The sequence below is a fragment of the Aulonocara stuartgranti genome (genome assembly GCF_965226115.1).
Source record: "Aulonocara stuartgranti genome assembly, chromosome: 7".
Classification (NCBI taxonomy): Eukaryota; Metazoa; Chordata; class Actinopteri; order Cichliformes; family Cichlidae; genus Aulonocara; species Aulonocara stuartgranti.
The window spans coordinates 6,004,199-6,029,968 of NC_138945.1; the positions used below are offsets into that span (position 1 = coordinate 6,004,199).

At 42.7% G+C, this 25,770-nt stretch overlaps 1 protein-coding gene across 2 annotated transcripts in view; it reads left to right on the forward strand.

The window, feature by feature from the left end:
* The window catches only part of tead1a (TEA domain family member 1a), a 49,586-nt gene that overhangs the window by 17,667 nt on the left and 6,149 nt on the right, over positions 1-25,770 (forward strand). Inside the window, exons 2-11 of one of the 2 annotated variants that reach the window (XM_082538586.1) lie at positions 2,174-2,639; positions 8,952-9,016; positions 12,004-12,066; positions 14,794-14,925; positions 15,134-15,183; positions 16,580-16,641; positions 18,848-18,975; positions 20,704-20,877; positions 24,805-24,945; positions 25,334-25,486. In XM_082538586.1, coding sequence (XP_082394712.1) covers positions 2,435-2,639; positions 8,952-9,016; positions 12,004-12,066; positions 14,794-14,925; positions 15,134-15,183; positions 16,580-16,641; positions 18,848-18,975; positions 20,704-20,877; positions 24,805-24,945; positions 25,334-25,486 — 1,173 coding nt within the window. In that variant the 5' untranslated portion in view covers positions 2,174-2,434. The remainder of the gene's footprint in view (positions 1-2,173; positions 2,640-8,951; positions 9,017-12,003; positions 12,067-14,793; positions 14,926-15,133; positions 15,184-16,579; positions 16,642-18,847; positions 18,976-20,703; positions 20,878-24,804; positions 24,946-25,333; positions 25,487-25,770) is intronic. The other variant, XM_082538587.1, reaches the window with a different exon arrangement.

A 25,770-nucleotide genomic window follows, 5' to 3' on the forward strand; every position in this document is an offset into this window, starting at 1 on the left:
TCAGTAGTAGAAATCAAAACTAGTCATTTTATCTTCTATTTATTATAAAATATTGCTCAGTGATGCTTTAGACCTTGATTTTAATAGGCTGCCAATGTCAGTGACTGACTCTGATGGGCTTTAAAAAGCACTTTACAAACAAAAATGAGTCTAGTGTAATATTGTGCTATCACCTTCTGTTAGCTACCATATAGAAGCAACATATTTAAGCGTAAAGGTTGAAGGTTGACAACAAATTAACAAGAACTGACTTATTTAAAGAATGTTGCCATTGACGTATCAGTGAAATGACTGTAACGTGAAACTAGACGATCACAGCGTCTGTATTCTGACTTCAGCACGAAAAGTCTCCCAGAGACACCGAAACTTGTAAGAAATCCAGCTGCTGCTGCTCATTGGTGCGGGCTGCTGGATGAATGAATCTTTGTTTGAATGGGGAAAACTGCTGGAGAGGGATGGGCGGGAAGAGGCGGGGAAGAAAGCCACGATGGGAAGTTGGAGAGGAAACGGAAACGAGGGTGAACAGAATGAGCATGAAGAGAGAACCTGGGGACAAACTCTAGTAAAACCAGCAGATCCCTTTCATTACACATGTCTGTAATTCTCTGCCAGCGGATGTTTTCTTGTGGATTCGCAGCGTTTTCCTCCAGGTGTTAAAAAGCCTCAAGCTGAACGCTGGTGTGCAGACGGGGTTAAAATGTGTCCAAAATGTTGCCTGCTGTTTTACATGCTTCAGTTGCATGTGTGCTTATTGTCAAATATAATTGTGTTAAGTATAGACACACACACACACACACACATATCTACTTCACACTGCAGGCTTGTTCGGGCTGTGGCAAGGGGACAGTGCATGGGAAGTGTGAACAGTAGAAGACCAGACAAAATGACATGTGTTCGCCCAAGGGGCTGGCACAGTAATTGTGTGTGCGTGCGTGTGTGTGTGTGTGTGTGTGTGTGTGTGCATATGGTGGTGGTGTTTGAGTGTGGTGTGTACTGCGCCAACCCTGCTGTTTACCATGGGGGATTTTAGAAGAATTGTAGGCAGCTGGCAAGCCCCTTCAGTTTGTCTTTTTTCCCCTCCCTGAGTCTGTCGCTGTGTGTAGTAGTAGCCTGCCCCTCACACGCTTGCACTCCTTACGTGCATGGATTTGATGTACCACAACGGTTTTAACAAAATAGGCAATTTCCTTCATGAAAGGAAGCAATACTTTACCTCTTGCAGCTGGAATACAGGCTTGCTACATGTTGATCGGAACTTAAAGCTACATTAAAAAATATTTTCCTGGTTTAAAAAAAAAAATCTGACTTAATATCAGTGTGAATCACAAAGCAGGCTGCAGAGAGAGAAGAATGGCACCCCTCCATTATGTTTGTCCCATTTTCTGAAATGAAATTCTGGGATGTGGTGATCACACCTGCACAATGCAAGCTGAAAAGCAAAATTTAGCAGTGAAATCCGTATTTGTCTCCTGAACATGACCGAGAAGCTCATTGGATGCAAGTCGCTGGGTGATCAGTTGATCCTTTCCTCTGGGCTTGGGGGTGTAATTGTATCAAAACTTTGACTCTAGTTTCTTTTGTCCTTTTCTTGCTCTTTTTTGTGTTAGTTTTTTGATAAAACATAGGCACAGCCACAGTAAGACTGCTCGCTGGAAAAGCGAGGCACCCTTATGAAGCCTCGAGCTGATTTTGTTTTTGCTGTCGCCGTCTTGGTGCTTTGGAATCGGACATGACAAGCGAGAGGTGCATCTGTCTGTGGAACAGAACTCAATGTTTTATTCAAGAGTTTGATCGCAGTGAACACTCTCCTGATCGCTTTCACAGAATAAGGGATCAGAGGGACGTTTTTCCAGAGACTTCTATACAATCGGGAGTCTTTTTGGAACCAGAGGAATCGGCCCCTGCTGGTCAGTGTTGGCTTCAGTTTCCAGACCCTAAAGCTGCATCCGTCGTTTACAGTCAGTGGTTATAAGCAGACCCCTACTGTACCAAACAGTAAAATTATTCGCAGTTTCAATATTAAAAGGTTTTTCAATAGCGTGCCACTTTGTCTTGTCTTATACGTGAGCTTGTGTTGCTGCAGTAAAATTTAATTTGCATATATGGGAAGAATCAAGTTTGAATATTAATGACTAATACGATACTTTTCTTTGTTATTCCTCTTTTCTTGTAGAGCTCTGAGGTTGGATTTTGGAGCGGCTCACTCACTTTTCTACAGTTCACTAGTCCTTAAATTTTTATTACTGGTAGTTACCATTTGGAGCTACCGTCAGTTTCTAGTTGGCCACAGCTGGCCGTTGTTACTGGGAGTTAATTATTACCATTATAGTTCATTTTAGCTTCAGTTTATCACTAGACTTTTAATTACTTTATCAACTTGGCATCAAGGCATTTGCACTGAGTACACATCAGCTAGTTACCGTTAGCTGCCAGTATGGAGCGCAGTAGCTGGAGTGGCAGTGAGAGTCCAGGGGAGGACATGGACAGACTGAGTGATTCTGGAGGGGACAAGACCATGGATGGGGATCCCGAGGGAGTTTGGAGCCCGGACATCGAGCAGAGCTTCCAGGAGGCCCTGGCCATCTATCCGCCCTGTGGAAGGAGGAAGATTATACTGTCGGATGAAGGGAAGATGTACGGTGAGTGATGGGAAATCAGGGCTGGGTATAAATCAGTACAAGTTACTGACACTTGAAAAACTGAAAAAGGTCTTTTTCTCATATCAGTGTAGATAAACAATGAAAAACAGTTTTACTCCTCGCTTAATAAATGTTCCTATTGCTTTGGACTGCGAATTACAGGAGCTGTTGTGAAAGTGCGATGCACCCCGTGTGCTTTGTTTTGGTTTCTTCACGAAGGCGCAAACAAGCAGAGGTCACTTCTTTGTGTTGTTCTACAACCGTGGGCCATATTTAATAAGTGTGAATAAATTTGATAGTTCGTCACTAATTCACACGGTATATGTGGTAGAATGTGATATAAACGCACCGAGCGACTGGCCGAGCTGTTGAAATGTTCGCTGTTGTGTCAGACGGTGCGAATAACGACATAGACGGCTGTGGCGGAGGCTTGTCGCGCAGGGCAAAGTGTCAGAGATGCAGGGGGAGGAAAGAGCCGTAAAAGAGAGGAAATAGAAGCAGGCTATAGGTGCGCAGTGTGTGTGAGCGTGGGACTAAGAGAGAGTACTTATATGTGTGTGTGTGTGTGAACTAATAGAGTGATGAACAGATGGTTCTCTGGCTGCCACCAGCTGCGTCCCCCCTCCCTTTCACCCTGTTGTTTTTCTTTTTTCCTCTCTTTCGTCGTATCGCTCTCTAGTGAATACTTCTTGAGTTTTGGGAATCGAGAGAAAATCAAAATAAGTATCCTAAATATGAGATAGTTATTTCCTCTATCATCTAGGTTAAAGGTCCCACACAGACTAGAACGCTAAATATGAGCCCCGAAAGAGGGCGGCCATATTTGTTTGTCCCATTAGTGAGGTCAGGTCCTGTTCATGGGTGATCTGGCTTACAGTCTGTGTACCAGTGCGTCTCTAGGGTGTTTGGTTAGGTTAAGGTCAGGACTCTTTAAAGCACCTTAAAGTTATACTTTTAAAAACTTGTGAATTGTCCCAACGTCACAGTTTCCTTCGGAATTTTTGCAATTTTAGCGAATCGTCTTCTTTTTTTAGCTTCATGTTGTTGTTTTGCTTCAGCTGTCCTTTTCTTTGAACCCCAGAGACACAATAAGAAGAGTTTCTAAGCCTGTAAAGCAAACTTATGTAACATTAATGCTATGATAATCTATGAGGAACATGATCTACTATAATTAGATGTCTTAAACCAACAGTACTAATGTTCTGTGTGCTGGTATAACTCAGTGGTTGAGCAGGTGACTTATTTGCTAAAAGGCTTCTGGGTTCGAGTCCGCCCTGGGCCATTTCCTGTGTGTTGTTCCCCTTGCTCTCTCTCTGCTGTTCTACTGTGCTGTCCAAAATAAAGGTGAAAATAAAATTAATACATTTTCTGATGCCACGTGTGTTGTTATGGAGGGCTATGGAACAAAAATAATCTCGCTGCATTATTTGGCTGAGTTGTGATGCAAAAAAAGCCAGCCAGCTGCATGTTCTTTCACATCCCCTGGTCATTCATGGATGCACTGCTGCTGTTCTCTGAATAGAGCAGAAACAGAGAGAGGTGTACCCAAAAAACCCTAAACGCTACGGACATGCACAGATTGGAAGCAGCAGCGCTCTCCTGTCGCGTTGATGCTAAACCTCGCGATCGACCTCCTTTGTGTTCCCGATCAGTTGCCGATCAATCAGACTCATTCTGTTCTCTGCCTTGGTGGCATGTTCGGTTGTTTACCTTGTTGACTCTGTGTGCAGGTTGTTGACACGTTTATCATGGTGACCTAATCGAGTTAGATGGTGTCTGTTTTCAGAGGCAGAGCAGGAAAGGCGAAATGGCAAGAAGGGATGAGCAGCATTTGGCCACAGAGACCAGGGGTTTTAATCATTGCCTACAACATCTGTGCAAAGCGGAATTATAAAACAGTATCTCGTTTATTGTAATTTTTAGCTAATGGAGCTTGCAGGATTGAATAGGCTCTTATTTTATTTCATGCCTGGTGTGTAATCGGGCTCTTGAGGCTTTGTTGAGTTTGTTTTGTTTTTTAATGATTTTTCTGCTTTTTTTCCTGCTTGCACAGAAGCAAAATACAAGCTTAGTTATTAAAGGCAAACTTAAGCATCTTTAAGGGTAGATTCGCTTTCTTTGACATTACATTAAGGCACACTGAGTGGCTGGTAAGTTGTCTTACAGTACAGAGGAGAAACGAGTAATACCTGATAGGCAGGGGACTACTGCGGTTCTAGAAACACCCCCCACAGGGTGGAGGAAAATGGAGTGAAACGTAAAAGAAGAAGAAACGGGTACAAAAAGTGCCGGGATAAACTTAGTGGATGAGAAGCTTAGAAACATCATAATGTGGGTGCATATAACAGGGAATGAAAAGGCGAATAATGGCTCTATTATCCTTGGGAAAGATGCATCAAAAGTACAATATAATGACCAGTGTCTTTGTCTCCTACATATCCTATAGATCTACTGACTAATACACAGAGCGGCATCTGTCTCTTCAGCGGCGAGCATGCTCAAACCAGCTATGTCACAGGGGGCTTTACTTATCGAGAATAACAGTGGAAGAAGTATAGACTGTGACACATGTTGGCAAAAGTTTTCCAGTCACATGGTGTCATACACACCTACATTTTCTTCATTGTAAAAATGTAATCGTCTTAAACTGGAGGTTGCATCCTTCATTGGGGCTGAATGGTTTTGGTTCTTTCCAGTTGACATACCAACAACGTTGCAAAATCAACTTCAGCGAAACCAGTTACTCGACTTATATGACTCATTTTGAAGATACTCTTCATCTTCCCCTAAGACAAAGGGCTAGCTACCCTTCTGCCTTTGTCTGTTCATTTCGAAATCCTTTAGATGGCGAGGAATTGAATCCTCACGTGCCCGATGCGTGACTGTATTTTTTAAATGTTTCTTCCTGTGTGTGCGTTACTGTACCCCGCCGATGTATCTATATTGTTTTTTACCTTCTTAGGGGCTGTAACCTACCCAAGTTTGTTTTCCAGTAATAATAAAATACAAATCATAAGACTCACTAAATTTCAGGCTCACTGCCGCCTACTTTATGTGACGTTATTAAGAGAAAAGTTCCTCAAATCGCCGCTTTTTTCAGCTACATTTGTCTTTATTTCTAATAAATCACATAAAAGTAAAGAAATTTCTTTTTAAAGGATAATTCAGTAGAAAACAAATTTACTCTTAAGCCAGTGTCTGGTCAGATTAGTGTGGTTTTCACTATGTGATCAGCAGTGCTGACAAGCTTTAAGCACAACACCCAGATCTTATCACCTTATGGTGAACATGTGCGTGAGCACGCGTCTGCATTAGCATTTATTTAAGCCCTGTTTGGCAAATGGAAATCTGGTAGCCTTCGCTCTCCTTTTAGCTGTCTCCACAAACACTTTTAAAAGGAAATATCTGTTTTTTTAAGCTGCTAAATGCTCTCCAGCTAGTCCGTGACTTCAGCCGTCAAAGCTGACGTGTGCTGCTGCGAGTAACAGGATTTATGAGACCGAAGGAAAAGAAAGAGACGCAAAAACAAAGCAAAGAGGAACCGCCGAGTCCTGCGATCATTCCCCCACAAATAACGAGTCATCTTAGACCACTGTAATACGGAAAAAACATTTTTAGTCCACGTTTAATTTCAGTGTGCACTGTAACTAAATTGGAATAAACTGGTATTAATACTGAAATTTTGGAGTGGTTTCAGAATGAAAGGAGAAAATGAATATTAAAGGCTTTATTTGTTGTCAGAGTTGAGGGTTTAAGTCTTTTACTGGTTCTATCCTCACAGCTTCTTCTTGTTGCATGTTTTAATCATCACATTATTCCGTTCCCTGACACCGGCAACAAATATCATACTATTATCAGCACTTTGAAAAACAATATTTACACGGTGCTGTAAACACTCAGTCAACACTTCTTGGTTCCTTTGAAACAAGTCGGATACCGTGATGCGCTACATATTACGGTCGTCCAACATTAGAGTAAGTCGATGTTACCAAATCTCTGCAGGTGGCATCACCTGGCAGTAAAAGATTAACAGGATTTGGTTACTCTTTAAAAGAACTGGCAGCTTGTTTGTAATAAATGAAAGATTAACTTCAGTCTGCACCAACCAGGATTTCAGGGATTGTGCCTTGGAGGACAAAGGGAAGAGCCTCAAATGAGTGCAAATGCAAATCCTAAAGGTTTAGCACTTTAAAAACTGCTTTTTGGATGTAACGAACAGAAACTCCCACAAAGCTGCTGCGAATCCAGGCTCTAGGCCAGTGTTTGGCCCCTGTGGTCTCTGAGGTCTGTCCAGGGTACACAACAATACACACCACTCAACTCCAGCCTTGTTAGCGAGCGCGGTCAGCGAGGCCTTGACCTTATTCTGAAAGGGGTTTTGAGCTATTCTATGAAGCAGCTGAAGCTCTTAATCACCCCACTAAGAGAGCGACGGCGTAACAGTAATGTACTGCGGCTAGCGGACAGGAAAGAAAAGGCGCATTTCTAACCACACAAACTGCAGGAAGCGTCTGATTTAGCTTCTCCTTCTCACTCGTTCTGCCTCGTACCACCTCGTATTCACTTTTGTATTGTAACCCTGTGTCGTCGTAGCATTACGTCACCAACCCGGCTCTTGTTTCCTGTGTTTTCTGGAACTTTTTTCGTGTTCTCAAATCAGCTCTAAATGGTTCAGAATCACATAACAAACATGTAATTTCATTACTTTTCTTTCTTCCCAGTTTGTCGTCTCCATTAATATCGGCTTGCACGCGGTGGCCTCAGCCTAGAGATAGGGAGCTGGGGGGAGCACGGGGGTTGCTTCTGTTCGTCACGGTTAATGACCATCTGACTTTGGCCTTGAAGTCTTTCACTGGGCAAGTAGAGAGAGATGGAGACAGAGAGTGGAAGAGGGAGGGAGGGAGCAGACGGGAAGCCCATTCACTACAAGAGGGACAGAGGAGGGGGGAAAAGGAACAGCCAGAACACAGGATGGATGGATGGCCGAATGAAGGGAGGGAAGAAAGTGTGTTTGTGTGTGCGTGCGTGTGTGTGTGCTGGAGAGTTTTTGAAAGAGAGGGAGGGTGAGAGTGAGGGATGTGTGCCGCAGGGTTAGTGAAGGATGATAATTCACCGTTAAGCCTCCTAGAAAGACCAGCTGGCCCCTCTGGAGTCAGATGTCAGCCTCCACAGCCAGGACTACTCAGTGTGTGTGTGTTTCTGTGCACGCGTTCACAGCACGCACTCATGTTTGCGTATACATCTATGTGTACTGTGTGTGTGTGTGCGTCTGCGTGCTGTCGTCAGTCACAGCTTTTGACTGCTCGAAGGAAAACACCTGCATGGTGAGCTGTAGATTTTATCAGTCTAAGCTCCATATCTCAGTGAGAGTGGGACTGCTCAGAAGGTACACACACACACAGACACACACACGCATGCACACACACCATCTGCTAGTTAGTTAGGGCTATTGTTGCAAGCCATTTGGGTAGTGTGTAGAGGTTTGGCTTTGTGCTGATCTTGACCATCAGTTGGCCAGCTGGCCCGACTTTGGTTTTCCACTTGGTTGCAACAGAGAACAGATCGGGAGCGAAACCAAACCAAACCAAACTGAACCGCATTTGCTTGTTAGCAAATAAAATTACAGTCAAATTACATAATTTCCTGAAATCTGTAAAATGGTCTGTCGTCCTTAATTCCTAAGGACTGTAAAGCTGTAATATAGCCAGGCGGAGCAGGCCTAAGTTAATATGTGCAAACGACCCCTCCCCTCCCCTTCGCAGTTTCTCTGGATGTAAAAGTTGTGTTTTTCTGCTTTGTTTCTCACTGCCTCCCTCTCCCTGGCTAATCTATACTAGCCAGGTCATGCTGAGTCTGCTGTGCTCCCCATTGAATGGGTTGAATTATTCAGCATCGTAAGCGTGCGTGCGTGTGTGTGTGTGTGTCTTTATGTGTGCGTGTATGTGTGCACGCGTAAACACGGGTACAGCTGGCCTGCTGGCTCCTTTAATCAGGGGACGGCCGGTCCGCATGAATGCCTGTATTGTTGGGTCATGTGTATTCAGGGCCGTGGCGTGTGTGATTTTATGTGCATGTGTGTATGTGTGGACGGCTCAACAGGGGTATCGGTGATTACAGCGTTTCTATGTGAAACTGCACGTCAACCAGGCCGCTGGGTCAACAGCTCTAAATCAGCCACTAAGTTGTTTGTCAGGGTCATATGATTTCTGCGTGCGATTGTCCGCGTAAACGAAAGACCGGTCAAATGGGGTTTAACATGCATGTGGGCATGCATAATGTTTCATTACTATGTTCTGTGTCTTGTGCCTCCAGGTCGAAACGAGCTGATAGCCAGATACATCAAACTCCGAACGGGGAAGACGCGAACAAGGAAACAGGTAATAATGGGAGTGCGCTTTAAATCTAGTCATGCCGCCTACAGTATGGATCGCCACGTATCCCATTATACAAAGAGTAGCTTGGAAAAAAAAAAGATCTCCAACTGTCGGAAAAAAGCACAGAGATTTAAAGAATATTGTTTCCCCGATTAGCTGTTGATTCAGCAGTGCAAAAAAAGCCCATTCAGGTGCAGCTACAGTCAGCTATACTCAGTGTTGGGGAGGAATAGTTTTCTATACGAGATCGCTGCAAAAAGTGCAGCCTTACCTAATGTCCACCTACTGTTACTCATTTATATTAAGATTTAAACATCTAGTTGGTGTTGGTATGGCGAATAACCTTCAGTAATAGTAATAAATCACATTCATGTAGTTGTAAGAAGCATGATAATATATTAAGTAATCCAAAGTATTCAGAATACGTTAATCTCATTGGGTAACGTAACGGAATACGTTATAAAATACATTTTGGGGCATGTACTCTGTAATCTGTAGTGGAATACATTTTAAAAGTAACCTTCCCAACACTGGCCACGCTGGTTACTGATCCTGATTTTACTTGTATCATTGTTACCTCGAGGTAAAGATGCGTGTGCTTAGTAAAGCTCCGGTAAGTGTGATAGTGCAGCTGGAGCTGTAAGCCAACATGCGCAAGCTAACCTCTGATGTAACTACAGTGGGGCAAAAAAGTATTTAGTCAGCCACCGATTGTGCAAGTTCCCCCACTTAAGATGATGACAGGGGTCAGTAATTTGCACCAGAGGTACACTTCAACTGTGAGAGACAGAATGTGAAAAAAAAATCCATGAATCCACATGGTAGGATTTGTAAAGAATTTATCTGTAAATCAGGGTGGAAAATAAGTATTTGGTCACCTCAAACAAGGAAAATCTCTGGCTCTCACAGACCTGTAACGTCTTCTGTAAGAAGCTTTTCTGTCCCCCACTCGTTACCTGTATGAATGGCACCTGTTTGAACTCATCATCTGTATAAAAGACACCTGTCCACAGCCTCAAACAGTCAGACTCCAAACTCCGCCATGGCCAAGATCAAAGAGCTTTCGAAGGACACCAGGAAAAGTATTGTAGACCTGCACCAGACTGGGAAGAGTGAATCTACAACAGGCAAGCAGCTTGGTGTGAAAAAAATCAACTGTGGGAGCAATCATCAGAAAATGGAAGACATACAAGACCACTGATAATCTCCCTCGATCTGGGGCTCCACGCAAGATCTCATCCCGTGGGGTCAAAATGATCATGAGAACGGTGAGCAAAGATCCCAGAACCACACGGGGGGACCTGGTGAATGACCTGCAGAGAGCTGGGACCAAAGTAACAAAGGTCACCATCAGTAACACACTACAACGGCAGGGAATCAAATCCCGCAGTGCCAGACGTGTTCCGCTGCTGAAGCCAGTGCATGTCCAGGCCCGTCTGAAGTTTGCCAGAGAGCACATGGATGATACAGCAGAGGATTGGGAGAATGTCATGTGGTCAGATGAAACCAAAGTAGAACTTTTTGGTATAAACTCAACTCGTCGTGTTTGGAGGAAGAAGAATACAGAGTAGCATCCCAAGAACACCATACCTACTGTGAAGCATGGGGGTGGAAACATCATGCTATGGGGCTGTTTTTCTGCAAAGGGGACAGGACGACTGATCCGTGTTAAGGACAGAATGAATGGGGCCATGTATCGTGAGATTTTGAGCCAAAACCTCCTTCCATCAGTGAGAACTTTGAAGATGAAACGAGGCTGGGTCTTCCAACACGACAATGATCCAAAACACACCGCCCGGGCAACAAAGGAGTGGCTCCGTAAGAAGCATTTGAAAGTCCTGGAGTGGCCTAGCCAGTCTCCAGACCTCAACCCCATAGAAAATCTGTGGCGGGAGTTGAAAGTCCGTGTTGCTCGGCGACAGCCCCAAAACATCACTGCTCTCGAGAAGATCTGCATGGAGGAATGGGCCAAAATACCAGCTACTGTGTGTGCAAACCTGCTAAAGACCTATAGTAAACGTTTGACCTCTGTTATTGCCAACAAAGGTTATGTTACAAAGTATTGAGTTGTATTTTTGTTATTGACCAAATACTTATTTTCCACCCTGATTTACGAATAAATTCTTTACAAATCCTACCATGTGGATTCATGGATTTTTTTTTCACATTCTGTCTCTCACAGTTGAAGTGTACCTCTGGTGCAAATTACTGACCTCTGTCATCATTTTAGGTGGGGGAACTTGCACAATCGGTGGCTGACTAAATACTTTTTTGCCCCACTGTATAACTGTAGTTTTACTGACGACCAACCATCCTTTTATATTATATACACGTGCATTTTGGACCTCATATTGTTGACTATGGTTATGTTCCATTGATGGATTTTAATTGGAGTATATGTGTATTATGTCATATTGTGTGCCATATATAATGTGTTTATTCTGCAGTTTCATTTCATTTTAACATAACGGTCGTCCAGTCAAATAAACTGTGTTGGAAAGTGTTGTGTTTGTTGTCACAACAACCAAATGTGACATCTTCTCTGTGCTACTAGAAAGGAAACCAGGAACGTATTGTCCGACTAACTGCCTAGCAGCTGCGCTACTGTTACAAGTTGAGCAATGATATAAATACAGGAGAATGATAGATTATACCACCCGTCTGTTGAGAAACACTAACTGGGTGTCTGGATTTTTATTTATTTTTTAATTATTGCATGTCAGTGAAGTGTAATCTTAGTATCTGAGCTCTTGGCCCGTGTTCCCAGGTGTCATTTTGCTTGCTCAAAAGATGTGCATAGATGGGTCTATTCACTGTTGTCAGGGGAGGTAGGTGTGTGTCTGTGTGTGCGTGTGTGTGTGTGCACCCTTCCAGTGTAGCAACAGTCCTTTCATAACCATGGCAACTCACTGTTTGGTTCTTCCTCCTCTCCTTCCTACCCTTCAACCCCTCCTTCACTTCGTCCTCTCCTCTCGTCTCCTCTCCCCCAGGTATCCAGTCACATCCAAGTATTGGCCCGAAGAAAATCCAGGGAATTTCAGTCCAAGCTAAAGGTAAGAGACTGCACAGAAACGTTTCCAGAAAAATCCTCTGCTGCTCAGGAAGTGTTGCTGTTTCTTCTTTTCCAGTTTGTTTGCTATAAACACAGATGATTAGTGAGGATTTGCTGTGATGACTACAGTGGATGAACAGAGTGAAAACAGCATCATCCACACAACTGCAAACAGATTTTTCTACGTTAACATTAAGAAATGGAATGAAAGAAAAATCACTTTTTAAAATTTGGAGTCTCTGAAGCTGTCCTGAAGAAGCAGTGGGAATCTGTAGCTGGCTGCTTTGCTCTTTGCTTGTTAATGTGACGCTATAGCTGGGAGGACGCCTGTCACGTTGACACCAGTTTCCTAGGTGTATAATTAGGTCTGTTTAGGTTTTTCACTCTCTCATGTTTCCTCCTCTTCCTGTCATTCTCTTGTATCCATACATTATTTTGTCCTTGTCCTCTTACTCTCTCTCTCTTTGAGTCTGCTAATCTCGTGTCCTTAGTATCTTGTCCTTCTTCACCCCTCTTTCCTTTTCTTCCTCACAGTTGGTTGTAATTAACTTTATGTAAAGCAACAAGGGAGCGCTTGTTTTCCGAGAAGAGCAGTCGGAATGAGAACAATTGTTTGCTTTCATAAAAGAAACAACAGATGGTTAATTGAAGTTTATAATAAAGGTTATTCAAATTCATATAGATCCTTTTGTTGATGATACACTATATGTTTAGGAAAAATTGTGCATGTCTCTAGTGTTGCTTTCTGATTTATTTATTTATTTTTTACCCCCCTTAACAATTTTCTAATTGGTTACACATCTAATGACAAAAAGCTTCTAGTGGGGTATAAGTGACGATTGAGAGCAAGTACTTCTTTATGTGTCTATACATTCATTTCAGTTCTTGAATATTATACCTTTTAACCCACAAATAAGTTGGTAATTGTCAACAAAGGAGGTGGAAAGACCTCTTTAACCGTAGACAATCTTACATGAGATCACGCCACTGATGATGCTCGCGAGTTCTTGGGCCGTACACGTTTTATAACAGACAAACGTGTATGTGTGAGTGCTAATTTCGTCACCACGTGGCTTTCTTGAAGAGCTGCACGCATCTCTTACGTGACTGTAACGTGTGACGTGATTAACTGTGTATATGGATGGCTCTTATGGCCAAAAGGTTGTATGACAGTCTTTGGAGTAAAATGAAGGCTTGATCAGATGATTAGGTCACAGAGCCCGTCACTAATCCATTAAAATGAATTGACCTGTAGCCCCTGAAGGTTTTAACAGCACCTAGAAGCCACCTGTGAGATTGATTAGGACAGAAATGGCAGGAAATGGGTTGCAAAGTAGTTTGTAGGGCAGGCAGCAACTGTATGCAGGTATCATTACACATGCAAGATTTCCCAATTGGTTGTGAAGATGGTTATCAGCTTAGGCGTCAGCGTACGTGGGCAGGGATTGAGATCGACTGAGCTACCGGTACTGCTGGCTGAGCTTGATCTTTTGTTCTGAGTTTCGGTGGAGTTTGTCCTCTTTGCCACCCTCTGTGTGTAACACTTGACCATTTAGAAAACCGAAATATTGTAGAAAAGTGGGAAGAATGGGGAAAGTGTGAGCTCAGTGTAGATCACATCCCAGACCATGAGACCATTCAAGATACAAGATCATCAGATAGTGTGTCTGCTGTCCGAGTAACATTTGCTGCTTCGCAGATTTAATACATTTTCTGATCATCTATTAAAAATCAAACTACGTATGCGACTCTTTGTGTGGATTTCACAATACTTCCTCATTCAACAGGAACAGGATCATTGGTGATTTTGAAGGAATCACCAATGATGAGGTCAAGGTGGTTATCATACCCATATGGCTCCTGGTATTTAATATGAAAATCCAGCATGATTCCCATTTCAGTGCCTCCTATAATGTTATTACCTCCCCTAGGAGGAGAGATTTCTCTCAGTGCCAATTAACTTGAGTGAAGCAGCCAATTAGTGATTCTCCAGCTATGGCAGTGGCTCTAATTCCATTTCTTTCAGCTGTTTCATGAGTTTCATGCTGCCTTTTTGTTCACGTTATAAATAAGCCCACACCATCAAGCTTATAAATCTGCTATATGTTATCGTTTGCCCCGAGGCAGCAGCTCTGATCAGCAATGTTCACCGCGCCGTCTGAAGCACATTCAGCTCTGCTGTACACTTTGTCCTCGCCGCTCACCACTCATGTCGCCATGATTTTCCCTCGAGGCCACAAGCAACATCACCACACCCAAATGACACGCACAAAAAGACAAAGCCCTGTCCCCTGAATCGCTCTGAAACGTCACAGGGACAGTTTTTTACAAAGCAAGAGATTTAGATACGAAAGAATGTAGTCTGACCCTGATAAGGGTGTAAAAGAAGCTCCTGTAATTGTTCGCTTGGAGCTACACGGTGTTTTGTTGGCAAATGAGCTGCTCCATGTTGGGCAGTTTACTTAAATTGCTGTACGTTAATTTGTGCAATCAAAAAGTAGCAGGAAAGTGGCAGCCTGATCACATCCAGTCACACAGGGACAGTGTTTTCCCCTCAAGCTTTAATATTTAAGATTCCATTATTCAAGACAATTCAGATTCTTCTTCTCAATTTCATGAATTTTCCGGCTTTTTATGACTCACTGCTGATCTGCACAAGCTGCACGGTAATGACAATGTTCAGAGGAATGACGATGTTAATGAGTGTGTGGTGTTTGTTTACATGCAGGACCAGAATGCCAAGGAGAAAGCTCTGCAGAGCATCTCCTCCATGTCCTCTGCTCAGATCGTCTCAGCCACGGCCATACACAGCAAGCTGCTGCCTGGGATAGTCCGTGCCAGCTTCCCTGCTAATGCACAGGTAATACTTGCGCACACACGTGCATACATACATGCATACATACACAGATGTGCTGTATTTATTCTCTGTGAATAAATACAGGGAGTAGGGGATGAATAGAAATAAAGCAATCTGAAGTGGCAGTGCACAAAAAACATGCAGAGATTGCATTGCATGCATGGTTTGCATTCTCAGTCCAGTGTATTAATGTGCATGTGTGTCTTTCCAGCTGTGGCAGGGGATGATTCCTGGAGGACAGTCCAGCTCCACCGCAGAAGAGTGAGTCGCAGTCACCTTACACGTTCTCATCCAACTTTACATGTTTTCTCTTTTGTCCATGCTTGCACAACTGCAAACTATCATGCATATTATGCCCTTTTGTAGTAAAATGAAATAACAGCGACTGGTCTGCAGGTGTGGGATAGGATTTGAGAAATAACTTGAGATCAATTCACGACTTTATGGAAAGATTGCGATGATTTGAAAGTAAAATCTGTCGATAAAGTTAAGAATTCACAAGCAAACACTTGGGAGATTTTCGTTTTTAAGTCAAGGAACTTGATAAGCTGTCAGTTCTCCCAAATCAGCGTATTGTTTTCTTCTAAATAGGCCCAATTTACAGCACCGTGAAGCCGGGATGCTTCTGATAGTATGCTCAATGTGGTTACAGGTCATTCTAAAATCACGGGTAATTTTTTATGGCTTAATCCGATTGCCAAGAAGGCTAAAATTTGATTAGTTCATCCACTGGAGGCATAACACATGTCAAGCACCGGCAGCAGCACTGGTGTGAAGAGGTTGTTACACCTTTGCAAAGTAACACAATACAGTTCATTGACCAAGAGAAAAAAAGACCTATTTTTCCCCCCCAAAATCTATGAGATGTCTTCTAAATTTGTAAGTTTTTAAATCTTAAACTGCTCTGTAATTTCCATTTTCACCGACAGTGGCCATACTAACCACTAACTGTACTAAACACAGTGAAACATGCACTTTGTTTCATTTAAGTGAACTTGTAAACCCTCACATCAGGAGTTTTTCACTCCTCTGACTGTAGACATTATTACTGAGTACTCGCTATGTTTTTGAAATGTCAGAGAGGGTTCATCCCATTTACTACTAAGTGCTTTTTGAAATATGACAAGCCAGAACTCAAACACACAAAGATTTCTCAGTGTTGTCAGTCTGGATTTGGCTTAAAGTTATTGATGCATTTTTTGCAGCACACAGAATCATAACAAGAGTCTCGCAGACACATCCAGATGCATGCAATCAGAATAAATGAATGGACGTTTAAACAAGGTGGCAATTCAGAAGTCATAAATCTGATTAGTTTGCAGGAGTGACACGTGGAATCTTCCAATTCCTTAGAAAATAACGGTACATTTGATTTCTAACATGGTTAAGCTGGTTTCTTGGCCTAGTTTCTGTTCACATGGCTAGCTGCACCAAGTTCAAACCCCCTTTTCATTTCATCACCTGCTGCTCTTACGTGCCCGTGAGATGATGATAATGGTTGGAAATAGGGCTGGTATAGCTTTTACTGAACTCGGAGCTGCTCTTGATCTCTGTGCTTCTACTACTGTTCATACAAGACGCACAGCAGACTTCCTCGCTGTATAATGTAAGTACAGTGACAATGCTTCCTTTCTGCTTCTGTCTCTGTTTCTCTCAGCATCAAGCCTTTCTCTCAGCAAGCCTACTCTGTGCAGACAGCAGGGACCACCACGATCTCAGGTGAGACGGACCACAGCGCAATTATCTTCTTTTTTTTAAAGCGGACTCGCAGTCCTGTCTCCTGCCATTTAGACCGCTGCCTCACTACAGGATGGTTTTTGAATCTGTCTGAACACCTGGGTCTCCAGCACTCCCGCTTTTGTATCGTGAAGAGGTCGTGAGAGGGAAAAGGTGTCGATCTGACTTTTCTTACGTCATCTGTACTAAAAGTTTGTGTTGCTTTTTCTAGAAGCAGCTTTGAAAATATCAGGTGGAAAGTGCAATTCCTGGGAAAATTGCACTTTGATTGCTTGGCATAGCTTTTGCAGCTTGCGTGCAGCTGCTGAGCCTGTCTGTTTACTGCCTGAAAATGCTAGTAATTTTAATCTTGGAGCCATATACCCTTTAATACAAGGAGTAGCAGGATAGCAAGCAGCGTTCATTTGGTCCTGTCAACTTAAAAACTCTGTGTAACCTCAGAAAACCATTATCAATAATGACCTCCATTGCCGCTGAGTGAACTCCAGTGTTGAGGACATTAGTGTGCAGCTCGTGCTCACACATTGACTATTACTGCAAAAAGTCAACTTATACATCTGCCATTAAACAGCTGGCAAGCTATCCAGATAGAAATATCCCTCGGATATGATTTTGCTGCCGATAATGTTAGCAAGAAAGACAACTATACCCAGTGACGTGTCCATAATGTAGTGCTGCTCACACCGAAGTTGGTTCCTCTTGTTACAACCTTTATCCAGAGGAGCTGCTTTGAGTCTACAGTCTGGAATCTACATCAGACGACATTATTAGTTCGACTGGCTGCATCAAAGAATAGATCCAATTTTGTGATGATACGAGCCAGGCCTGTATGCTACTTTGAGACCAAGCCTGGGATACCTAGTGACCTAAAAGAAATGGTAAATGGACTGTACTTGTTTTCTATTCAATTTAAGCTCTTGGTGTTTTTCTACTCCAAGCCTCATTCACACACACATTCACAAAAGTGCTTTTTCTTTGCCTAACTGAAAAAAATGATGCATCAGGAGAACTCGGGGTTCAGTATCTCGCCCGAGGATACTTGACATACAGGTGTCAGAGGAGCCAGGGATCGAACCACTTTTCCAATTAGTAGACAAACCACTCTACCTCCTGAGCCGCAGCCATCCACAAAAACTGCTTAGTATAAAGAAGAAACACTTTAAGGTGACAGGGAAGAAGTGAACTCCCAGAGGAGAGTGAGAGTCCACGTAAGGGTGAAGCTGGAGGCCACACGCGACCACAAGAGATATGTGGCGAGGAATGAACAACGTCACTGAGGTTAAGATGACAGACAAGCAGCGCACAGCCAGTTTCTTCAGCAAGTTTCGGTTTAGCGTGGCCTCTGTTCACCATCGCTACATGATGGTACCAACTGAGAAAGTTGGAGGTGGTCTCATTTTTAATATTTTTATTAAATATATTACCTAATTTTTATATTACGATCCTGTCAAACAATGAAAAACTAATGAAATGACAAAAGTTAGTTTTATTGGCTGACCTGTTGATTGCACACACCTTGTTAGCTTTGCTGTTTCAGAGTGGAAAACAACCTCAGCTGCGTGGCCTGTCCTCTCAAATGTGGAACAGGGCACCCAAACTAACGAGTTCCTTAGTGCGTGCTTGACTTGAAAAAGTTAAAATTTGACAGTTTGTCAGAAAATTAGGTAACCACGGCCACTGGAAATGCCCCAAAACATCTCTAATCTTTTATCCACTCATGACAAATCAGAAAAAGACTGAGCCAGAACTGAGCCAGCCACATGACTGACCACAGATGAGGTCAACAAAAGTTACGTTTCATGAATTTAAGAAGGCGCCGCGTCACTTGGCTCACCCGGCACTGTTGAGCTTCCTCTCTTCAGATTGGATGATGGGGTGTGCTAGTTACAATAGCATGAAACTAAGTGACGAGAGTGGCGAGGTTTTTGAAAATGGAGCGAGTGAGTTTTGAGGCAGCAACCGGGGGTCTCGCTGTGGCCCCTGCATTGTTACCCCTTTACATATACTGTTGTTAACCGCTTTTTAGTGCCTCGCCTTTACCTCAGCCGGCTTTTGTCCTCAGGCCTCCAGTAATGGCTTAAAGTTTTACACGTTTACATTACTGCTAAGCCCGTTAAAAAGCACGATTGAACATGTTGCAGTGGTGAAGTGGAATTAAATGGTGTGTGTGTGTGTGTGTGTGTTCAAGGCTATGAACCTCCCAGTGCAGCCCAAACGCACCGAGAGCCGGCATGGCAGGGTCGCTCCATCGGCACCACCAAACTACGACTGGTGGAGTTTTCATCTTTCCTGGAGACACAGAGGGACCAGGAGGCAGTGAGTTACTCCGCACACATGCACACATATCCAGCACCAGACTACAATAAGCACTCCCTATTGTCCCATAAACAGAGATGACAGATAACCCCACAGCAGAGAACAGCGTTAAAGCCCTTTGTGTGTCGCCTAGTATGAATAACCTTTGTAAAGCTCTATCTCTCTGTCTGCTCAGTCTATCTGTCATCCTGCCACGCTGCGTACTCACTGCCATTTTTCTACCTTGGGCTCATAGACAGCTGGCATTCATCTTGTTGCTTTTTGTTTGCTTAGTGGGAAAAAAACTGTTGTACAGTGACTTTGTTGTACAGTGAAATAGATTCTGTTGTCAAACGGCATCATTTACATTAGTGGGAATAAATGGAGTCCTTAAATGTAGATCCATCCCACTGAAGTCACATTTAACATGCAGATTTATCAGTAGGCAAAGACAAAGTTGGGTAAAAATGCAGAAAATTATGTATTTTTTTTAACCAACCAGACTAGCAGATCTTTCTATTAAGTTTTTTGCCCTCTGTGATCTGTATAGCTGGCCAATATTGCATTAAACTGTATGATTTATTGTGCTGCAAAGCCAAACAAACTCACACCCTGTCTAAGAAAAGCAGGTCAGAGAACAGCCCAGTAAAGTTGCCGTGGTCCTGTTCTGAAACTGGTCAGTGGGAGTAAGTCAGTAAAGCCTCTATTTGAGCTCAGAAATAGAAATTTGAAGTTTGCTTTCAACATAAGCGTATTAATCAGCAGCTTACATGGATACTGAGATTACAGTTGAATTATTAGCAGTTTATCCCTCAGTTTAATTTTGTAGTTTTAGCCATAACTTCTAGCAGCTATGCTTGCATTCAGTTTGTTATAATTGATAAAACCTGACTTAAATTTAACGATTAAATGATAACCACACATTTAGGTTCCTAATCTTTTGGACAAAGACAGTTTTTGCAGCTTTGCCTGTGCAGCGACTGCAGCGTTTGACTTTAAATCAAACAACGAAGATCTGACTGAAGTGCTTTCAGCTTTAATTCAGGGGAATTAACACTAAATTTGCATTAACTGTTGAGGAATTACAGCCATTTATACACAATCCTGTTTTCAGAGGCTCAAAGGTATTATGAGGATTTTTTCACTGCTTGGATGAAAGCCATTTGCAGTCTGCCTGAAGTGGAGAACCCATGGACACCATCGAGTGTTTCCTCCCTTGAGATGCTCTGCTAGACCTTTACTGCAGCTTCCTTCAGTGGCGGCTTGTTTGGGTGTTTTCTCTGCCATTAGTTCAGTAATGAACAACATGATCTGCTGGGTTGAGATCACAGCTAGTGATAGAAACATTTCTGAGGGTTTTTTGGGTCCTCGGGGGGAGAGAGTAGCTTGTCTCTTGGTTGCAGAACTTGACAACCTCGATGAACGGGAGCGTCTCAATTCATGCTTAGAGTGTTCTTGACTGTGTTTCATGTCGATAAGTTGTTTTTCTAAACCATGGAGATAACTCGTTGCACTTTCAATGACTTCTGTGGTCTTGTTGGCTTTTGGTTGTGCTGTGATGACGTGCAGTCTTTCTTTTAACAATCCACCAGATTGCTGATCTAACTTTATATTTTTCTGTTTCTCTGTTAGGTTCAAAATTACAGTGAAAAGTTATAGCAGGATCCTTGAAGTAACTTTAGGCGTACCCAGTGTGTTTATCTCCACATTTCTGGCGTCCGTCTGATTCAAATGTTTCTCTCTTCTCAGTACAACAAGCACCTTTTTGTGCACATCAGCCAGAGCAGCCTGAGCTACAGCGATCCGCTGCTGGAGTGTGTGGACATCCGGCAAATCTACGACAAGTTCCCCGAGAAGAAGGGAGGTCTGAAGGAGCTGTTTGATAAGGGCCCACAAAACGCCTTCTACCTGATCAAATTCTGGGTAAGCAGACAAACTTTTAATCAGTTTCCTGTTTACTTGAGTTTTTTTTTCCAGTACCTGTCAAATATCTTAAAAATATTTCTGGACTAAGGTTAATGTTTTTTCCTCCTGAAAATGCTTTGGACGTCACCGAGTAGGGTCAGCAAGAACCGCATTCCATGCACCTCTGCCTCCACCCAGGGAAAGTTCCCTTATTTTTCTACGCAGCACTGTGTGTGTGTGTGTGTGTGTGTGTGTGTGTGTGTGTGTGTGTGTGTGTGTGTGCTTGTGTGAGTTCCATCTGTCCACCTGGAATATGGAGGTGGTGGGTTGATGAAAGCGCAGATGCTTTGTTTGAACACCTGCTCACCTCCAGACTCACAGGTAGCTGTTTTCACCTGTGTGTGTGTGTGTGTGTGTGCTGACTTTACTGTCCTTTCTCAGAACTCCTCTGTACCATAGGACTTCCAAAAATCCGACTCTCAAACTAATAATTTATAGCCTCTACGAAAAAAAGTCAGTAACAAAAAACCCAGTAAGATGACAATAATTGGATCTAAGTGGGCGCCTGTGGCGTTATTTTTGTGCCACTATTCTGAGTGCACGTAAAAAAAAGTTTGCAGGTGCAAGTGTTGTATTTTGAGGAGAAATTTATTTTGAGTGAAGAAAAGCTGAATTTGAGTGAACAAAATTCATTGCTGCGTGCAAAAAATGTATTTCAGTGTTTGCTATTATCCATACAAACGCACAATAGCGGCCCCTCAGTTCGGTCAGTTTTTGCATTTGCACTCGCTCGCAATGTGTTGCTCGCACTCTAAACATTTCTGCCCATGCGCGCTCAACTCTTTCTCTACACCGTTATATTTGTGCCACAAAACCAGCCAATCACAGACTTGGATGCAAAAAAATCTGATTGGCTGTTGTGGTCTCCAATCAGCTCGAAATGACAAAATGCAATATCCCAGAATCCATTTCGTCCAAAACTCAATCGAGGCAGTGGCGGAGGAACACAGAGTGGCGGAGTTTGAAATATTGCTCTTTCTGGGTCTGAAAATAAACTTTTAAGATATTTTCATGCGAGAATGTAGCTGTGTAAACTTCTAATATCTGCTCGATTCATCAAGACATCACATTTTTGCATAAGTGCTCTAACGTTTTCGGAGATGCCTGTTACCCACCAGCTGACCGCATAGCTGGACTGGAACCGGCCCCGGTGAGCCGATGATGATTTTTCATTTTTATGTTTGTTTGTTTTTGTAACTGTATAAACAATGAAAGGTGGTGGATTAGCCAATTCGTCATGATCAACTCTGGGCTGGACCAATTACAATACATCCGTATTGAGGGGAAAAGGAACGCGATTAGTCCCGGACTTCAGCTACAATGAAAAAGACACAAAGCTGGAGTTATTCTGTCTTTACGCTGTGAGCTGCCTCTTCTTCTCTCATCTTCTCCCCTCTCTCTCCTGTTGCTACTTCAATCATGAAACTGATCAATGATCAGCTGATCGTCTCTCTTGTTTGTTTATCTCCCACTTTGCGCCAGAAACAGGAAACCAGCAGATGTTGCGCTAAACAACAACAGCAGCACGTTCAAGCTTGATCAGCTGTTGTTAGAATTTATTTAAAATTAATTTCTAGTATCAGCTGATGTTTGCTGGAGCCACAGCTGTAAAAGCTGCTGCTCATCATATCGGTTTGGAAACATGAAGGTGAAATAAATCATACATATATACCAACAAGACAGTGTACGTCACTGTCACAACAGCGTTTGTTTTAGTTCAAAGGCTTTATTGTTTTTCCTATAATACCTGGTGGTGTAGTCGGTGATTTTTTGTCAGTTCAGCCTCATATATTATGTTTAACCTGAGTGACCACCCGGTCAGCTGGTGGGTAACAGGCGTTGCAGGAATGAATTTTGTTCACTCAAATTCAGCTTTTCTTCGCTCAAAATAAATTTCTCCTCAAAATGCAACACTTACACCTGCAAACTTTTTTTACGTGCGCTCAGAATAGTGGCACAAAAATAACGCCATAGGCGGACGCTTTCAGCTATTGTGTTGCTGTTTTTTGGAACAAGCTACTCTCTTCTCAGTTACATGTGTGCATACATTCAACAACAGACCCCAAACCTTTTTATTTACACAGATCTTCGCTTAATAGGCGTTGGCGTTGTTTTGTTGTGCAGCTTTGACTGCCTTAAGGCATTGCAAACATACACAGGTTTTTATGTCTCTATCTTCTTCGTCAGGTGGATTGAGTTTACATGTAATGAAATGTGATCTATAGATAAAAACGTCATTGTCATTTGCAATATGAATTAAATGTGTGTAAAGGTGTAGTAAGTAGTTTTTCTTAGAATCATCTCAGATGAATGGGTCAATTAAAGTAATTGGATTTGGTGATTGACAAACTGAGCTGTTGGATGCTTTCAGTGCTCACGGTGGAAAAACATACTGGCTTTTATCTTCATGTTTTCAGACAGTACTTCAGTCTGATGATGCTATGTCATAGTTATTATGCTGTAGCATTGTGGTGGCCTTTGAGTTGATGTTCTGTGACCGTGTGGCTACATTGTATTGTTAGTCGCTAATCAGAGTAGCTAAAATCCTTGCCTGGAGAAGTAAAATAAAGTGGATATTGTGTAATTCTTTTTAACCACAAGCATTTCGAGTTGGATATCAGATGTTGTCACAGCCCTAATTCGTAAGCAAGTTAGCTTAGTAGGAGTCACACTGATTTGCTAGCTAGATGAGCTCATGTTACAGCAGACGATCTATTCTCGACACCTTTTCCTCTTTCCGTCATTGTCATAAATGTAATTCTAAAACGACACCATCCTCTTTGCATGTGTTACACTTGCACTGCTTCAACATGAGCAGAAATCCAAGGCTTCCTGTTAGTTGCAGCTGCTAAGCTCCATGACTGGAGAACTCCTGTTCTGGGGTGGGGCTGGTCAACCGACAAAAACACTGTGAGGTGAGGAGGTTGTTGGACAGTAGAAATAATCCAGGAGAGGACAGGAGCCTGCAGGCTTGTGAAGTGGTGAGGTGTGCTTGCAGCATGCGAACAAATAAAGAGAGAGTGTGTGTGTCATGTAGAGAGCCTTCCCTTGAATTTAATTAAAAAGCTCTCAGATCTACCACAATGGAGTGTGTTTCTGATAATCTGCAGCTTTAATAGAGCACGGTTTGATGTTTGTGTGCACGTGAATGGATGTAAATGTAAGCGAGTAAGCATATGGTGTTTGTGTTTGTGTGTTCTCTGAGCCCCGAGACGCACGGTGCTCCTCAGAGGACTCATTACAAACAGTACAAACCCTTCCTCGCTCCTCCCTGCCTGCAGTCCAGGTGCAGCGTGTTCTCTCTGCTCTGATTAAACATTTTTCTGCTTCAACTTCAGTCGCACAAAGTTGTATAAGAAAATGTTTCTTTCTTCTGTTTCCCCCCTGTACCTGCCTCTTTCCTGTCTCATAAAACACCTGCATAAAGGTTTGGTTCAAATAAAAAAAACAAACAAACAAATGTGGATGTTATAAAGGTCAATCCCCACATTTTACAACAATACATTTTTTCTTCTTCTAAAGATTACACAACAAATTGCATTTTAACTGTTTTATGAGGTGATTAAGGAGATAAACATGCATATGCAAGGTTTCAGAACATTTTAGTGCCCAATTAAAACAGCACTCTGCACTGATGGATGGAGGAAGAGTCTCGGAGATGATTCTTTTACTTCATGTACTGAAAAATAAGGTTGCACATTGCATTTTCATGTCAGTTTCAGCATCATAATCATGGATCTGCTCGTCCTCTGGAGACCTTTTATGGTGCAGTACCAGCAGAGGGCACTGTCGGAAAACTTTAGCTTCAGAAAAGCAACAGGACTAAACGTGCTTGTTTTCTGTGACCTGATGTTTGCGTTGTCGTCTTTGCTCTGTGGTTTCCAGGCGGACCTGAATTATAACGTGCAGGACGACCCCGCAGCCTTCTACGGTGTGACCAGCCAGTACGAGAGCTCGGAGAACATGACAATCACCTGCTCCACCAAGGTCTGCTCCTTTGGCAAGCAGGTGGTTGAGAAGGTTGAGGTGAGGACTGAGGATAACTGCTAAATAGAAACATGTGGGGTTTATTCACACAGCAGGTGATTTCTGCATTCAGACTGAAAAAATATTGATACTTGCAAAATGTCCTGTAACTCCCTATGTGGGCTTTAAAACCACCACATCCTTCATTTTCTTCACCTTAAGCCCTCGATGGCATCAAATAATCCCTTATGACACTAGCAAAAATGATTATGTCAGGCCTGACAGTTTTCCACAGCTGCACATAATGTTACACAACCATTTTCAAAGGCTGAGCTTTTCGCTAGAAAGCTGCTTTTGATGTGTAAAACTGATGGAGGTGCCTTTCATTGGTGCGTTGTGTAATATTATTTGGCTAAAGCATCTTCCTTTGCTTCCCCCTCTCTCACAGACGGAGTACGCGAGGTTTGAAAACGGGCGTTTTGTCTACAGAATCAGTCGTTCGCCGATGTGCGAATACATGATCAACTTCATCCACAAGCTCAAACACCTGCCGGAGAAATACATGATGAACAGCGTGCTGGAGAACTTCACTATTTTGCTGGTGCGTCTCTCTGTGTGCTGTACTGTTTATGTTATGCAAATATATATTTACCACCTTCCTTCTCTCGATGGGTGAAAATGTTACACTAATGCAGTTAATCCAAGTCTGGGACGTCTCTTCCGCTTTTCCTCATTCTCTGTTATATCGTTACTGTTATCATGGCGATTGCTTATATTAAACATGAAGCTTCAAATAATGAGGTCAACATATGTACAGGTAATCCCCATGAGATAAAAGCTCCGGTTTCATCCTGTCTAAAAACTGAGTTTTTAAACTCTTAGACC